This window comes from Triticum dicoccoides, chromosome 5B, assembly GCF_002162155.2.
Source record: "Triticum dicoccoides isolate Atlit2015 ecotype Zavitan chromosome 5B, WEW_v2.0, whole genome shotgun sequence".
In the NCBI taxonomy this organism is placed as follows: Eukaryota; Viridiplantae; Streptophyta; class Magnoliopsida; order Poales; family Poaceae; genus Triticum; species Triticum dicoccoides.
Window position 1 is genome coordinate 639025734 of NC_041389.1, and position 18198 is coordinate 639043931.

At 42.4% G+C, this 18198-nt stretch overlaps 4 protein-coding genes across 5 annotated transcripts; 2 read left to right on the forward strand and 2 right to left on the reverse strand.

Moving 5' to 3' along the window:
* Positions 1-1484: 1484 nt before the first annotated feature.
* LOC119306467 lies at positions 1485-3152 on the forward strand. Its single transcript, XM_037582677.1, has 3 exons — positions 1485-1727; positions 1938-2931; positions 3039-3152. Exons 1-2 carry the CDS (start codon positions 1529-1531, stop codon positions 2156-2158), a joined length of 420 nt encoding a protein of 139 aa, XP_037438574.1. The 5' UTR covers positions 1485-1528; the 3' UTR covers positions 2159-2931; positions 3039-3152.
* A 68-nt stretch (positions 3153-3220) lies between these two features.
* LOC119306468 lies at positions 3221-5489 on the forward strand. Its single transcript, XM_037582678.1, has 6 exons — positions 3221-3331; positions 3444-3628; positions 3740-3910; positions 4016-4210; positions 4802-5151; positions 5253-5489. The coding sequence occupies exons 1-4, from the start codon at positions 3257-3259 to the stop codon at positions 4203-4205; spliced, it is 621 nt and encodes a 206-aa protein (XP_037438575.1). The 5' UTR covers positions 3221-3256; the 3' UTR covers positions 4206-4210; positions 4802-5151; positions 5253-5489.
* Positions 5490-5753: 264 nt separating this feature from the next.
* On the reverse strand, positions 5754-10697 carry LOC119312247 (wall-associated receptor kinase 3-like). The gene is made up of 4 exons (XM_037587973.1): positions 8746-10697; positions 8169-8651; positions 7292-7441; positions 5754-7219 (listed from the first exon to the last, which is right to left on the reverse strand). The coding sequence occupies exons 1-4, from the start codon at positions 9632-9634 to the stop codon at positions 5958-5960; spliced, it is 2784 nt and encodes a 927-aa protein (XP_037443870.1). The 5' UTR covers positions 9635-10697; the 3' UTR covers positions 5754-5957.
* A 2499-nt stretch (positions 10698-13196) lies between these two features.
* Positions 13197-17951, reverse strand: LOC119312248 (wall-associated receptor kinase 5-like). Of its 2 annotated transcripts, XM_037587975.1 has the most exons (5): positions 17541-17951; positions 16021-16191; positions 15454-15924; positions 14704-14853; positions 13197-14629 (listed from the first exon to the last, which is right to left on the reverse strand). In XM_037587975.1, the coding sequence occupies exons 2-5, from the start codon at positions 16127-16129 to the stop codon at positions 13392-13394; spliced, it is 1968 nt and encodes a 655-aa protein (XP_037443872.1). In that variant the 5' UTR covers positions 16130-16191; positions 17541-17951; the 3' UTR covers positions 13197-13391. The 2 variants fall into 2 exon arrangements, with proteins under 2 accessions (XP_037443872.1, XP_037443871.1); XM_037587974.1 differs by having other exon boundaries at positions 16021-17951.
* Positions 17952-18198: the final 247 nt, after the last annotated feature.

An 18198-nucleotide genomic window follows, 5' to 3' on the forward strand; every position in this document is an offset into this window, starting at 1 on the left:
CACATCTGACACCCTGATCCTACCCAAAACCCTCTCCCGCCTGAAGCGGTTGTCGCATATTCATGCCGGTCAGCGCCTCTCCAGAGCACTAGCGCATTCATGTCGAACCAGAGTGGACACGACCTCTCACTGGAGCCGGCACTGAAGCGGCGTGCTCACTGAGAGCGCCCGCGCCACGTCCCAGTTTTCATGCCTATTCATGCCGGAGGGACGTGACCAGACTGCTCTCTCCGCATTCAAACCAATTGCCCGTCTGTCTGCCCGTAAGCCCGTCGGCATTAAACAAGCTCGACGGCCAACACCTCAGGGTCGTAGCGGGCGTCGGCATTAAACAAGCGACTGCCGAGAATCCTACTCTAGGCCGACATTCACACGGTCCACCGCTTGGCTCAGTCGGCGCCCACTATTTATACGTTGCCAGCCCGACACGATCCGCACCACACCACACGACACCTACTCCCGATCTCCTTCGTGCACCACATTTGCCATGACCTCGAGCTCCAAAGTGGTGTGGGACATTACAATTTTTATGAAATACAATGTAAAAATATGTTCACCCAACTTTGAAAAGCATGTTTGTACCTTTGAAGAAAAATGTGCGTGACATTACAAAATGTTCACGTGTTTCAATAGAATGTACGTGGCGTTAAAAAAAATGAGCGTGCAATATAAACAAATGGTCATGTAATTAAAAAAATGTTTCGCACCGTTTTTTTTACATTACATATAAAAAATATGTTCACGCAACACAAAGAAATGTTTGTGACATTTCTTCAAAAATGTTTATCCAATGTATAAAAACGTTCACATAGTTTAAAAATAATTTTCATATCATAGAAAAATATGTTTCACCATGTATACGAGAAAATGTTCAAAACAAGTATTTGAAAAACTGTTAATCATGTATTTTAAAATTTTAAATGTATATAAAGAATGTTTTAGATGTAAAAAATATATACAATGTGTATGGAAACAAATAGATATGAAAACATATATCTGCATTTTTTAAACATGTATTAAAAATGTTAAACATGTATAAAAAATATTCCTGATGTATACGAAAATGTACATGGTGTATTAAAATATATATATTTTGGTGAAAAAAAAGAAAAGAAAAATAAAAAGAAGAAAACTAGTTAAAACCAAAGAAGGAAACAAAGAAAACCAGAGAAAACAAAGAAAAACGAAAAAAAACCCAAAGATAACTGATGCTACAAAGGTGAATATCCCACACGAAAAAAACTCATGCCCAGCTTCAGTGTTAGGCTGGCTCAATAGAGCGGTTCCTAATAAGAATATACGCATTTCCTTCTCTAAAAGAGATAAAAATAAAATACACATAGCTCTCACGGTGCTCAAGCGTGTTTGCTCGGAACGGAGCAGTTGGGAAATTCAAAATATAGATGGGATCCATTCGCTCCATTCCATGTGTAGAAACCCTATAAATCCCCTCCCACCTTCCCTCGATCCACCAAGAACCCTAGCTAGAGCAGGGAGCAGATCAGATCCGAGGCGGCTGCCCTCCGTGATGGCGAACTTCAGGATGGACGACGACGACGAGTTGTTCCACCGCTACGACCCTGAGGTGTTGGCCGCCAACGACATCGACTATCCCCCCCGCGATGCTAGGATGCGCATCAAGTGGTGGGCTTTTCTGATGCAAGTGGAGGGTAATTTGAGACTTACAAATATGTCGGTACCTTCGGCAAAGATCATCAGGTACCCAGGTATGCTGATCGATTTTCTCCGCTGTGGAAATCTATCATGATTTTGTGCTTTGATTCATTGGATAGAGTTGTTGTTGATGATGGCCAATTTGTTCCCCAAACCTCATCTGTCGTTGAGTAGCCGTCCATTTCATCCTAATGAACAATTGAATTCGTATATATGTTATTGTGCTCATCTGCTTCTTCTGCGTACTTGGTTGTGGTGGATAGATCAAATGGAGAAGGCATGGGGATGGTGGAGGCTGCTGCCGATCTATCAGGGCCTCGGTCCGGACATGCCCCTCTACCGGGAGTACCTCTGCGAGTACTACCTCCGCAATCCTCCTGAATCTGTTGATGACTCTGCCTGTACTCGGCACAAGTTTGTGGTCCGATCTGCATGGACAAATGAGAATGGCCGCCTCATTCCTCTCGCCGGCAAAGTAATCTAATTGGAATCTCAACTCCTGCCTGCATCTGTTAGATATTTGACCCATCTATCAGGAAAGGTTTTAACAACCGTGGTCTGCCAAAGTATTCAGGTTCCCAAAGAAAGCCTATTCCCCATCTGTTTATGGATTGTAGTGTATCTTTAATACTCCTTCCGTCCCAAAATTCTTGTCTTAGATTTGTCTAGATACGGATGTATCTAGTTACTAAATCTAGACAAGAATTTTGGGACGGAGGGAGTATTGCTCATATTATTGTGTTTCATTCATGTGCGCTACTGATGATAAATTGGTTGACTTTTCTTTTTGCATGATCAGTTTATTTGTTAATGCTCTGACTCAGCACTCAATCTATAGAGTTCCCAAAAGCATCCTACTAGGTAGGCACCTAGTAGAAAGAATTTCTATCCTATGAATTCCTTCAAGGTAGTGCGTAAATGTTGTTTGGTCTCCATAATACAAACTACTCATAAACCGGCTCTTCTTCAGTTTCTGGAATAACTGAAAGTATTTTTGCCCTGCTTCATTTCTAGCTCGATTGAATGGTCATCCATTCTTTAACTGCTTGCTAATCTACTTGCTTATATCAATTGCAAAACGATGGTTTTAAGTGTCTGGAGATGGAGGCCAAGTTCATCGGTCTGTGTGAGAGGAACAAGATAAAATTAACTGACACTGAGACTGCCCTGAGCCACAAAATCAAGCAGCACGCGCAGGACATAGTTGATGGAGCGTGTGAATATGCTGGTGCATATGCTGCCGCTGCTGCTTTGGTGGTATGTGCATGCCTACTTAATCTGTATCAGTCCTTGTTCCATTTACTAAGCAGTAGTAGTAGCTTTCTTTGCACTAACTACAAATTTAAATTTTTGGTTTCAACTAGTGTATCTGCAAAGAGGCTGAGTTGATGTGCGAGAGGGCTATGTGCGGGAGATACAACTCTGGTATCATGGCTTGCATACTCTGCAATCAGATCAGAGAGCATGCCATCAGTCTTATGTTGTACTCCCTCCGTCCGGAAATACTTGTCCTCAAAATGAATAAAAGGGGACATATCTAGACGTATTTTAATTCTAGATACATCTCTTTTTATCCATTTTGATGACAAGTATTTTCGGACGGAGGGAGTACAAAGGGTCTGGATCCATCGCCGCTGCTGCTGGTGCCGCCATGGTGGTAAGAAAGTGTCTGGCTCGCCCAAATGCTGACCTTTCTACCTTCACTGTTTTTCATAGATAGATCTGTACACATTGCTTGAAATTTACTGCAAAAACGATGGTTCAAGCAGGGCGCTGCAAAGGAGGCCAAGCTGTTACGTGAGAATCTGAGCAATCTAGGCTGTGACGAAGAAATGTCTGCTTCCATTCGGGAGGAAGCCTGTTGCATTCTGCAGGACATGCACACTGAAGCTTTTGGTGCTAATGGGAAGAACAGCATTGCTGCTGCTGATGATGGAGCAGAGAAATCTACTAGGTACGGTCTATGAAAGAGCATATTATTTGTTCTTGTTTAGGGTCTTTTAGAGCATATTGTTTGTTCCTGTATATGTAATAGTAATGTATCATGTTGTTTTACTATAAGCAGGATCAGCACTGCTGGGAATTTGACTTGTACTGCAGCTAATGGCAAGGAAGATTGCAAGAGGGAGCTAGGAAGTAATGGTTGTACAGAATGGAATGATGATAAGGAAAACATGGAGAGTAGTAATGGGAACAACATTGTTGCTGCTGCTGCTGGAGTAGGGAAATCTTCAAGGTACGTACATAGAAGAGCGTATCTTATTTGTTCTTGTTTAGGGTCTTGGAGAGGCATCATGTATATGTAATAGCAATGTATATTGTGTTGTGTTACTATAAGCAGGATCAGAGCTCTTGGGGATTTGATTTGTACTGCATCTAGTGGCAAGGAAGATAAGAAGAGGACACTAAGTAATGGGTGCACAGAAACGAATGATGCTAAGGAAAACATGGAGAATGTGAATCAGAAGACTGGGGAAGAATACGTGTGGAAAAAGAAGACCGAAGAAGAAGCTTACATGGAAACTGCATAATAACTGTAAGTATAACTTGTTTGGCTTTATGCCAACATGTTGCTGTTCTGATGGTTGATAATTTGATGCTGTCATTCTGAAGACAGTAGAATGTATTGAATGACCCACTCAAATTTACTGTCTCCTGTTTCTTGTTCTGAGATCGGGGTTCAAAAGTTTGTTATATTAGGTGAAACAGATTTTGATTAAGGCTGTATATATTCTTCATTGATAAAGGCTTGCTAACATTGTTGCCCGTTAGCACATTTTGGTAGAGGCCTGTATATATTCTTCATTCATCTTGTCGGGGTTCAAAAGGACTTAGTAATTGCTCTGCCTAAAGATGTCAAAAATAGTAGGTTAGTGGAATAGTAGATAAAATTTGTTTTTTGTGCCAATTTGACATCCTTTAAACGAGTGTTGCTGTTCGGTAGACTTTGTTTAATAATATATTTATGACTTGGCCAGAAGATTGTATTTTCTCCCACAGTAACAATTGATAAGATTTTATTAATGCCATATGCAAATTTTCTCCCTCAGCACAACTATCAAAACGTTGTAGTTTTTCTCTGCTTTTCCACAACTTGTTGACATGCTAATGGTATCAACTTCTGCAGCAGGCCAAACTAGAAAAGGGAGAGAAGTGGGAGAGGATGGCTAACTTGACGTGGGCTGATGGTTGTGGTGGAACTTAGTTGAGATGGTCTTTTATAGTTGTGAGATTGTCTGTTTCCTTCAGTACCTATATATTAACGTTGGATTGATGCCATGAACCATATTTTGAACCTGCTTGGTTTGTAATCAAATCTGGGTAATATTAGCGGTCCACCTTTGGAACTGAAGTTATGGTTTACTCCCTCTGTTCTGAAATTGTTGTTGGTAGGAGTAGGAGACAACATTTTCTACAGAATGCCAATTTTACATCCACATCCTTGAGATTTCAGATGGCGCTGGCGCTGCCATGGTGGTAAGTGCAAAAATGCAGACCTTTCTACCCTCACTGTTTTTTCACATAGACAGATCTGTACACATTTCTTGAAATTTATCGCAAAACGATATTTCAAGCAGGGTGCTGCAAAGGAAGCCAAGCTGTTACGTGAGAATCTGAGCGATCTAGGCTGCGACGAAGCGGCGTCTGTTTCCATTTGGGAGGAAGCCTGTTGCATTCTGCAGGACATGCGCACTGAAGCTGATGGTGCTAATGGGAAGAAGAACAGCATTGCTGCTGCTGCTGATGATGATGGAGCAGAGAAATCTACTAGGTACGGTCTATAAACTGGAATCATGTCGCGAGTCAAAAAGGTCTTACTGGATGCAAGTTGCAGTCCCTTGTTTGAACGGAAATAGAGAAAATACAACTTGTGAATGCTATTTGCTCCTAATCGTATCGATATTTGTCCCTGAATGCATCATAATTTTCCTTTTTGTATTATTTTCACCTTTTCATCAAATTTTTTCTTGATTTATATGTTATATCTCTTCTCTATTGAAATTTCCCATTATAAAACTATATATTTCTGGAACTTTAGGGAAATCAAAACGAAATCATTATTATGCATATGCCAGTAATTCACCCCAAATCATTAAGATCAGTTTACATATAACAAGCACGCTTCCAACCGAAAAACGGATATAATCATGGTGCCTGAAATGATCTGGGCATAAAGTGACTTAAAACGCCAATCTAACTAATCTGTAATACAAGCCCTAGCATCAGTTGCAGAAAGGGGAAACAAATTATCCATCATTACAAACTCAATAGAACAGACTCATCTAAGCGTGGTGCTCGGCTAGCAGATGGCATGAACTCTCGCAGTCTCCCTCCAAGCGATAGGACCGTTCGCTGCGTCCCGACCTTACGACTCTCTTACCTGATTCCGTCGCAGACGATTGATGAGAAGATCGAGTCCCTCGAGCTATTGGCCTTGGTGGCATCTTCTCTTCACTCCCTGGATCTGCTTGGGATGAGTTCATGCGTTTTGCTCGCAGAGTCCGCAGTTCGGTCTCCACTTGTTTCATGGTGGGTCTTTCCGCGCCACGTAGCCTTAAGCACAGTTCTGCAAGAGAGGCGACACCGTTGATCTCTTCCTCGGTCGCCTCCTCAAGGACCTGGGGATTGACAATGCCTGCGATTCTCCCCTCCTTGAACTCCTGGAGAAAATAGCTTGACAAGCTGTTGACCGTGCCCGACTCGCTTGTAAAAACAGGCTTCAGTCTGAGCAGAAGTTCCACCAGCACCACGCCAAAACTGTACACGTCGCTCTTCTCGTTCAGCTGTCTGGTGTGGAAATACTCTGGGTCTAAGTACCCGAATGTACCCTGCACATTCGTGACAATGTGTGTTTGATCGATTGGAACCAATCTAGACGCGCCGAAATCTGAAACTTTAGCTGTGTAGTTCACATCCAAGAGTATATTTGAGGACTTCACATCACGATGGAAGATTGATATTGACGCTGAAGAGTGGAGATAAGATAGAGCTCCTGCTGTTTCCACGGCAATCCTTAAGTAATCACTCCAAGACAAAGAACAACCATCACTTGGATCAGCATGAAGAACTTGAGACAGTGAGCCACTGGATACATAGTCATACACTAGCAGTGGAACCTCGGTTTCGAGACAACATCCGAAGAGCTTTACAATATTTCTGTGCCTTATCTGAGAGAGGACTGCAACTTCATTGATGAATTGACTGATCTCACACTCCTCAATGACCTTAGACTTTTTTATTGCAACAACACGCTGATCAGATAATATGCCTTTGTAAACCATGCCATGACCCCCACGGCCAATGATACGTGCAGGATCAAAGTTATTTGTTGCCTTCTCTAATTCTTCGAACAAGAAAATCTTTGTTTTGTCATTTGCACTTCCATCAGATGATATCAAAGTTTCTAGGAGACGACCTTGGTTCTTTTGGAAATAGTACTTTCTTAGTTGCCTTTGAACATTTCTTTTCCATTTATGCGTGAGAAGCACTACACTGAAGCTCAGAAGTAGAATGCCAAAACCACATGACAGCCCAATAATTATACCTGCGGATATTAAACTCTTTTAATTCTATATCTTGTCTATCATAAATAAATGTAACAAAAATGTAGTCATACCTACAAGTAGAGTCTGTTGTTTTATCCTAGTACACTGCATTTTTAATGGATCATACTCTGTCTTGCGAGGACATTCAATACAATTGAAGCTTCCTTCGGTATTATGGCAGATCTCTTTACATTTGTTGGGTTGAAGGCATTCATTAATATCTGAAATTAACAAAATCTTGATAAGATGCTTTGACAAAATACATACTCCCTCTGATATACAGTAAGTAGTTTAGGACATCGTCATGGTCCTAATAGTAACATTTTGACTATATTTCAAGGAAAATATGTTGTTTCAAAGAGAAATATTATATGTTAGGAAAATATATTTCATCACTAATCTCTTAATATCAATTTAGTATTGTCCATGTTGGTAAATTTCTATATTGACGGTCAAAACTAAATTATTTGAATGGCAAAAATTCTAAAACTGCTTATATTATGTTTCAGATGACGTAACATAGAACACAGTACGTCGCTCCATTAATATAAAGGACAGACCCAGTGCATAGAAGCTCCCACACTAGGTGGGGTCTGGGGAGGGATTATAGGAACCTAGTCTTACCCCTGCAAAGTGCAATGCAGAGAGGCTGGTTCGAACCCAGGACCTCTTGGCACAAGTGGGGAGGACTTCACCACCACGTCGCTCCATTAATATGAAACAATAAATCAATTAATTAACTGAAACCTGCATGAATGATAAACAAACTAGAAGTAGTAAAAAAATCACGGACTAATTACAGAAGTAGTAACATACAGTTATTTTAATAGCACACGTCTTCTAATACATGTGTGCAACTTTCTTTTACAGAGTTAAAATATCCAGTAGTACATTTTTCCAGTTTTAGGGACTGTATCATCTGTAATCCTAGAGAGAACAAAGGAGTACCTCGACAACCACTTTGGATGTATGGATTTCCTTGGAAGCCATCTGAGCACTTGCAGCGATAACCAGCATAGACCCTTTCAGCACTTACTTCCACACACTTGCTGTTGATACTCACACAAGCATATCCAGACCTATTATGTTGGGCCTCTGCGCAACTTAGATTAGCAGCAACCCATTTGATAGAGAGAAACAACCCATATGCAGAAAAAAGACTGCTTTGTCCTGAATCAGACGTAGGGTTCGCCAATTGTTGGTCAGGAATGGTGGCATTAATAGTCCCTTCATCAACATTCACGCCGATTACCTCCAAGGCAATTACCTCCAAATCCCTCAGCAGCAAAATAGCCGATGACACTGTATTTGTGCAATTGAAGTGAAACTCTTCCCTGGCAAAGCAACCCTCTTCAAAGCCGAATGGGAATTGCACATCAATGCTACCACACTGACGGGTGCAATCAGCCCTGCTTGGGGTTGGATTGTATCCTAAATTGATCGGTAAAAGGTTAGAATGTATCAAAGGTCCAAAATGCCTGACAGCAGCTGTGCGTTTGGCCGCTTAATTAGGAAAACATGTTACCTTTGTTGTTGCTGGAGCAGCCATGTGAAATGTAGGGGTTGCCTGTATAGCCGTCGTGGCAGAAGCACCGGTAGCCACTTGGTGATGATATGAATCCCGTATAGTAGTTGTAGCCACACCCAGCATGCTCACTCTTACAGGCAACACAGGCGGATTGATTCCCAATATCCCATGAGAGCCGAAAGCGATCAGTGGTTATGCTGATTTTATCCCACAACTGAGAGGTCTGGTTAGAGTGTGCTTTGGTGTTTTTCGGGTTGTGGCCGTAGACAAATTTGAACTGATAAGTGTCGGCATCGTTTTCCACGTCTACATGACAACATCCAAAGCCATTACAGTTGTGCATAGCCACCATCTCAGTGATCCCTGGATCTGGGCACACAGTTGCACATATCGGCTGAGTGGCATTCTCTTTGACAGAGTACACCTCCAGGTCACAGCCGGTGATGTTTAGAGCAACGTAATCAGTGGATACATGGAAGTGCCTCCCAAGTGGTTTGAAAGACAAATTGTAGAGACTGGCCCCAGATTTCATGGGTATGGTATGTGAGAAGGAGACCGAGATCAGGTTTGAATTCCAAAAAGGATCGAAGTCGATCACCTCTGTGATGCCGTCATGCAAGAAGAGCTTGGGGGGCTGAGTGGTGTCGTTGCAGATGAGGTTGAAGTCAGGCCCACGGGAGCACCTGGATCCAATGCCGAAGGGATAGCCGAACCTCACGCTGCCGCAGCTCGTTGGGCAGCCATCGAGCGTGGCCACGGCACGTGATGGTTGTGCCCAGTTTCCCTCGGGGCTCAGTTGGCTTGTTGCAACTCCGGATGCTAGAGCTGTTAGCTTTCCTACTGAATCGAGTACCAACATAGAGAAGATCATTGGCAAGATGCCCATGATCAATGTACAGTTCTACACTATACCTTGCACTAGAGAAATTCAGGTCAGGCAGCAGTACCTTCTCTTGTAGTTGTAGGTGCCACTTTCATGACTGCCTTCCTACTGCATATATATCCATGGTTGCAAAAACTTAGAGTTGACCCAAGGAAGACCGGAAGTGGATTCGTGTGGTTGTGGCTGTGGGTGTGGCTGTGGATGTGCTGTGCACTTGATGCCGTGTTAAACGATATGACCATGACCTAGTAAATGTTCCTGTGGATGTGGACCTGGGTGCGGCAGTGGTGTATTTGATGCGATGTTAAGGAGATGACCATGACTTTGACCATGGTGTATTTGATGTGATGTGGAAGGAGAAGACCATGACTTTGACCTCGTAGACAAAGACGTCAGTTAGTCGGTCAATACCTTCTGTTTGCAGATACTTCAAGCCCATCATATGCCCTGTTCCTAATAAACCATGTTACTACACATTTGGCCTAAGAATTTCTGGGTTCCCAATGGTTGCCTCTACACAAGAAAGACATTAACAACATAGAGAGGAAACCTAAGTTGATACCAAACATATGGATGAAACAAGTGAGCACGCAAAATTACATCATGAAAATGGCGAACCACACAAGAATGCGGAACCATACCGTCCAATCGGCTGGGAAATAAATATCATCCTGCTCATCAACAGCGGAAGCCGGCTAGCAATCTTCAGTCACCACCTGGTGGAGACAGCCTAACTGATACTTCCAACCGAGTTAGGTGGCAGTAACATTATCTGCTGCTCGCTTAAGCTACAACCAAGAGCACAGAGCAAACAGCAAAATTTCTGAACACTGTAGATAAAATACAGAGAAGAATCAAGTAACACAATAACAGGAAATGAGCACATGAATAGCTTAGGTCTGTTTTTTCTCCGGAACAAGTGGATTCTTTAGAAGGAAAAAAAACTGAGAAGAACCCAATGCCTGAGATTGCTTGGCCACCGCTCAATCTTTCCGATGCGAGCTCCAAGGACATGAATCGGAGGTGTGTGTGTGTGGAGAGGAGAGCAGCGGCGTGGCCGAATCCGCCATGGCGCGCGCGTCCTCTTCGACGGCGTCGCCGCGCGGGGCCCGGCGGTATCTGGCGGCGAGGGAACTCTATGCTGGGTGGGGCTGGACGGCGGTGGAGGTGGCGAGCAAAGGCGTGGGAGGGAGCAGCGGCGTGGTGGGGAGAGGCCATGGAAGGCCATCGCCCGCCGTCGTGCCCATAACCCGCATTTGGGCTAGGCCCTCATCTCTCAGCCCAAATACTACTACAAACAGTCCATTTGTCTAAAAAAAAACCCTACATATAGTCCATGGTCGAACGTTTTTCTGCTTCTGCGAATATATTTCAAATTTGTGAACATCTTTCACATTTGCAAACATGCTCCAAATTCACAAAAAATTAAATACTCAAATAACTTTTAAATGCAAAAAAAATCAAATTAGTGTACATGTTTTGTAATTCAAGAACATCTTAAAATTCGCGAAATTTTTCAAAAAATCGAGATTAATTTTTAAATGCATGCACAATTTCAAAATCACATGCGTTTTTTAATTTCTATTTTTTTAATTTGCAAATATTTTTCTATTAGGATTATTCTCTCAATTCTTGGATATCTTTCATATTAGTGAACATTTTTTAAATTCTCAATCATTTTTCTAATTCACGGTCATCTTTCCTATTCGTGAACAAGTTTATAAATTCACGGAATTTTTCCCAATTCATGAGATTTTTTTTCAAATTCGTGAACATTGTCTTGAAATTCGGAAACATATATTGAATTCATAGCATTTTTCAAATCCACGAACATTTTATTAAATTTGTGACATTTTTTCAAATTCATGAACTTTTTTGAATTGGTGAATATTTTTAATCCAGAAACACTTTTAAAATGTGTGAACATTTCAGATTGACAAACATTTTTCTAGCTCATGAGCATTTTCATTAAATTTATGAACATTTTCCCAATTCTACAGTACTCAACTTGACCTCAGATTTTTAACCTACTGATTTCCTACATAAAAAAATTAAAAGTTTGTCTGGCTTCTTCTTTCTCAATCGTTCAATACATTCAAATGTGTTGTTCCATGTGCAGTTACAAGAAACAAAATTATTGAAATACCATGCAAACGGAAGTCTAGGATAGAAATAGATGGACAATGAAAGAAACAGTCAAACAACTAAAACAAATAGAAGAGTAGAAGTAGGCTGTGAAAACATTGTGTAACAGTGGCCAACGATTGAAGCCCAACAACGTCGTGAAAGTGCTCAGGTGCGTGTTTTCTCGTCTAGTCCATGTGTTAGGCGCGGGATAGGAGGTCCCACAGTTCGTTCTAATGTGTTGCTGTAAACTTAACTAAAAGGTATAAACCAAGATTGTAAGATCAAATCCGACACCAAACAAGGAAAAGGTGAAGTCCCAAGCCAAGAACACATGCATTACTGGGAAGGGACTCCTAGAAGTTCGAATCCCCGAAAACTCTCCATGATCACAACAGGCGCACATGGATGGGGAAATTGGCCTATGATGACTTATAAACCCTAATGGTAGTTGTGTGTAATTCCATTGGTGTGTGACGGTGGTATCATGGTTTGAGATTTGTCTCGCTCCTTTCTTATTCTTTTTTTGCTTTAATAATTTGATAGTGTGAGGAGAACTATCATGCGGGTGGCATCAATTGGGGGGATAAGGGCCAAAGGCAAGACATATCAGCCTTCTTTTATAATTCACGCTAATGCGAGGAAAACCAAGTTTTTTTAATATTGTTATATTTTTATAACTCACGCTAATGCGGTGGTTAGTGTAGATTGAAAGGTGAAATTCGTCCTCCACACTGCACGGTTCTAGTTGTTCTTCATCTGCATGGATTTTACTTGGCAATGTGATCCTGGCGACGTGAAGGTTTGACCGGGAGGAGCTGTGGTGTATAGGACGGGGTGGATGTCCACTCTTTTTGCGTTAAACAACACAAAGACTCACTCTTCAGCCTTCATAGGAAGGAGGAAGACCCACCCCTCGGCCTCCTGGGAACGAAGAGTGATCCTCAACCCAAACAAGGATGAAAAGGGCCTCTTCAGCACATGCAAAGACGAAGAGTCACTCTTCGCCCAGTAGAGGACGACAGTGGCATAGATTTAAAATTTACTAAATCAACTCTATAATTTTGAATTTTCGTAAAAAAAGAAAAAGAAATAATACTTACAAAATAATCGAAAACCAACATGATGGCGAGATGATCCTTAGAAGGTCATGTTCGGACGCCCAAGATTGAAATGGTCAAAAAGTAACTCACGATTTTACCCTGGGTATAGAAAGGAGCACCAAGAAATCACGGTACTGTACAAATGAAAGCACGGTAATCTACAAACCATTAAGATAAGCCTTACTAAAGTGACCAATGAAAACAGGCTATGTAATAAACTTTAAGTTACACTATTACAAAATCCAGGAACCCAGTGCATGTGGGGCTGGTGAGTGTGCTCACATGTAGGATAGTGATAAAACAACATACCATAGCAATGGAGTGCTCAAAATCATTGCTAATACAATCCATTATATGCCTTATCAACATTTATTCAATACAATGCATATGCCAAGTCATTCGCTCCACATCTCAAGGTAATATTAATCAGTCTACATAAACAAGAATAGTTCCAATCCAAAGCACATGCATGATGCATCAGTTTACAAAACGAGCATAATCAGCATCCATTATTATGAACTTAACAGACGGATCTAGCGTGGTAGACTAGCAGACGCCATGAACTCGCACTCTAAGCTATAGCATCGTCGGCTTTCTCTCTTGCCAAGTTCCGTCCTGGACGATTGGCGAGCAGCTGTAGCTCTTATTTGAGTTTGTGACTCTGGTAGCATTCGTTCTTCATTTCTCGGATCTGCTTGACCTGAGTTCACCCGTTTTGTTCGCAGAGTCTGCAGTTCTGTCTCCACTTGTTTCATTGTGGGTCTTTCTTCACCGTGTAGCCTTAAGCACACCTCTGCAAGACAGGCCACACTGTTGATCTCTTCTTCGGTTGCCTCCTCAAGGACCTGAGAGTCAACAATACTTGTGATATTTCCATCTTTGAATTCCTGGAGAAAATAGTTTGACAGGCTCTTGACCGTGCCCGATTCACTTGTAAAAACAGGCTTCATTCTGAGAAGCAACTCCACCAGTACCACACCGAAACTGTACACGTCGCTCTTCTCATTTAACTGTCTGGTATGGAAATACTCTGGATCTAAGTACCCAAATGTACCCTGTACATTCGTGACAATGTGTGTTTGATCAGTTGGAACCAATCTAGATGCGCCAAAATCTGAAACTTTAGCCGTGTAGTTCACATCCAAGAGTATATTCGAGGACTTCACATCACGATGGAAGATTGATATTGAAGCTGAAGAGTGGAGATAAGATAGAGCTCCTGCTGTTTCGAGGGCAATCCTTACGCAATCAATCCAAGACAGAGAAAAACCATCACTTGAATCAGCATGAACAACTTGAGACAGTGAGCCACTGGATACATAGTCGTACACTAGCAGCGGAACCTCAGTTTCGAGACAACATCCGAAGAGCTTTATAATATTTCTATGATTTATCTGAGAGAGAACTGCGACCTCATTGATGAATTGACTGATCTCACACTCCTCAATGACCTTAGACATTTTTATTGCAACAACTCGCTGATCAGATAATATGCCTTTGTAAATCATGCCATGGCCCCCACGACCTATGATACGTGTAGGATCAAAGTTGTTTGTTGCCTTCTCTAGCTCTTCTAACGAGAAAATCTTCGTATTCTCATTTGCAGTTTCATCAGATGATATCAACATTTCTAGGAGAAGACCTTGGTTCTTCCGGAAATAGTTCTTCCGTAGTTGCTTTTGAACATTTATTTTCCATCTGCGAGTGAGAAACACTACAGTGAAGCTCAGAAGAAGAATGCCGAAACCACAGGACAGCCCAATAATCATACCTGCAGGCATTAATCTCTTTTAAGTTTCTGTTCTATCCTGTCTATCATAAATGTAACAATAAATATAGTCTTACCTAAGAGTAGAGGTTGTTGTTTTATCTTAGCACACTGCATTTTTAATGGATCATACTCAGTCTCGAGAGGACATTCAGTACAACGGAAGCTTCCATTGGTATTATGGCAGATCCCTTTACAACTGTTCGCTTGAAGGCATTCATCAATATCTGAAATTAACAAAATCTTGATAAGATGCGTTGACAAAATATATACTCCCTCTGATTCACCATAGTAGTTCAGGACATGGGCACCATCTTCATAGCAATGTTTGACTAACACATTTTAGAAAAATAAAATTGCTTCAAACAAAAATAACTATATATTATAATAAACTATTTCATGGCTAATCTAGTCGTATCAATTGACACTTCCCATGTTGGTAGTTTTTTCTATACTGATGGTCAAATCTAAAATGTTTAAATGGCAAAAATTCTAAAGCTGATTATATTATGAATCTCTGTGCAAAAAAGAAGAAGATTATATTATGAATCAGAGGGTGTAACATGGAACACAGCACACCATTGAATTAGCATGAAACAGTACATCAGCCAACTAAATGAGGTCTACATGGAAAAAAAACTAGAAATAGTAGAAAAATTACTGGCTAATAGTAACATGCAATTATTTTAGTAACACGTGCATTTAAATACAAATGTACTCCTACAACTTTCTTGTAGAGAGTTAAGAAATAGCTAATAGTACATTTTTTCAAGCGGCAGGGGCTGTATCATTTGTAAGTTGTAACCCTAGAGGGAGGGAGGGAGTACCTCGACAACCACTTTGGATATATGGATTTCCTTGGAAGCCATCTGAGCATTTGCAGCGGTAACCAGCATAGATTCTTTCAGCAGTTACTTCCACACACTTGCTGTTGGTACTCACACAAGCATATCCAGATCTATTCCGTTGGGCTTCTGTGCAACTTAGATGAGCAGCAACCCATTTGATGGAGAGAAAAAAACCATATGGCAAAAAGAGAGGGTTACGTTCGGGTTCAGATATGGAGGTCCAATGTTGTTGCTCGGAAATGGTGACATTAATGGTCCCTTCATCAACATTCATATCGATGACTTGCTTATCCTCCAGCATGACCAGGGCATCTGATGACGTCATATTTGTGCAGTTGAGGTGAAACTCTTCCCTAGCAAAGCAACCCGCTTCGAAGCCGAATGGGAATTGCACACTAATGTTACCACACAAACGGGTACAGTCAGCCCTGCTCGGAGTTGGATTATACCCTGAATTGATCAGTATAAGGTTAGCATGTACAAATGCCCAAAAATGCCTAACAGCAGCTGTATGTTTGGCCGCTTGATTAGGTAAAAAGAAGTTACCTTTGCCGTTACTGGAGCAGCCATGTGGAATGTAAGGGTTGCCTGTGTAGCCGTCGTGGCACACACAGTTGTAGCGATATCTTGATGTCATATCTAGTGTATCGTGCATGTGGCCCTCGCACTCGACATGGTCGCCGAGACAGGCAACACAGGCGGTATTGGGTTGATCCCCTATATCCCATGAGAGCTTCAAGTAGTCAGTATTTATGCTGATTTTATCCCACAATTCAGAGGTCCAGTTAGAGTGTGCTCTGGTGTTTTTTGTGTCATGGTCATAGACAAATTTGAACTGATAAATGTCAGAATAGTTGTGCACGTCTACACGACAACAGCCAAAACCATTACAGTTGTGCATAGCCACCGTCTCTGAAATTTTTGGATCTGGGCACACAGTTGCGCAGATCGGCTGGATGGCATTCTCTTTGACAGAGTACACCGCCAGGTCGCAGCCAATGATGTTTAGAACAAAGGGATAAAGATGGAAGGACCTCCCAGGTGGTTTGAAAGACAAGTTGTAAGCACTAACACCAGATTTCAAGGGGATGGTATGCGAGAAGGAGGCCCAGATCGAGTTTAAATCAAAATGAGAATCACCGCCAAAGTTGACCACTTCGGTGATGCCGTCACACAAAAAAAGTATGGGGGGATGAGTGGCATCGTTGCAAGTGAGGTTGAAGTCAGGCCCACGGGAGCACCTGGATCCGATGCCAAAGGGATAGCTGAAGCTCACACTGCCGCAGCTCGTCGGGCAGCCATCGAGCGTGAAACCGGCACGAGATGGTCGCGCCCAGGTCCCTTCAGGGCTCTGCTGGCTTGTCAAAACTCCGGATGCCAGAGCTGTTAGCTTTCCTAGTGACCCGAGTACCAGCAGAGATAACATCATCGGCAAAATGCCCATGGTGGATCGACAGTTCTACACTACACCTTGCACTAGAGAAATTCAGGTCAGGCAGCAGCGCCCTCTCTTATAGCTAGTAACACTTTCATGACTGCCTTCCTACTGCAAATATATCTAGGGTATGGTTACAAAAACTTATAGTTGACCCAAGGAAGACTGGAAGAGGATTCGTTTGGAACTTCCTAGGAAATGGTCATGTGAAAGGAGATGGGCATGCATGACCATGAGTCCATGACCTAGTAAATGGTCCTGTGGATTTGGATCTGAATGGGGCACTGGTGTATTTGATGCGATGTTAAGGAGATGACCATGACCTTGACCTCGGACACGAAGACCTCAGCAAGTCGGCCAATACCTTCTGTCTGCAAATAAATCAAGCCCATCAACCACCATAATCTTTTTGTGGGTGCCATCCTGCTCATCACCCACCATACCCGGATGGCAACCTCTCCCACTTAGTGGAAGATAAGCTAACTGAGCTAAGTAACAGTAACTGAACTTCATCCCCAATTTCAGCTGCTGTTCGCCTAAGTGCAACCCACGGCATCACAAAGTAAGAAATTCTGACTGCTGGAGATAAATTACAGACAGGGAATCAAGTAAAAAAACAGGAAATGAGCACCTGTACACGGATTGCTTGGGTTTTTGGTGGGGAGGTGGTTTCGTCTGAAGAACTGAAAGAACCCAATGCCTCAATCTCAGGATGCTTACATATGAATACATATGATGATGGAGAGGGCGAGAAGCGGCCGCATGGGCGACCTCCATGGAGCAGCTGCAGCTGCAGCGGCGGCGGCGTGTCCACTTCGGCGAAGTCGCCGGAGGCGGCGAGCTGCTGCGCACGGTGCGGTGCAGGTACCAAGGTATGAAATGGAGGGAGCTTAGCGGAAGGAGGAGAATCCAAGCACCAAGGCACCAGCTGGAAGAAGGGGGCGCTGGAGATGGGGTAGGATAGCGGTGGAGATGGCGCGGACGGTGGGGGAGCAGAACGGCGGTAGGGGGAGGAGAACTGGGGAAGGTGCTGGAGGAAGACGGGTCCTCCACATTGGGTTGGGCCCTCGTAATTTCGTCTATCCTTGGGCCGAGCGATGACCAAGCCTTTCCTCCCGTGGTGTGGAGTGTGCCTTTTCTATTACAGTAAGTATTATTTTTACTTTTTTGCCTTCTTACTTTTGGTTTGTTTTCTATTTCAGTTCAAAATTATTATTTTTACCTTAAAATTATCGTAGCATGTGTTTTAAAACATTTATGAGGTGTATTTTTACCAGTAGGTGTTTTGT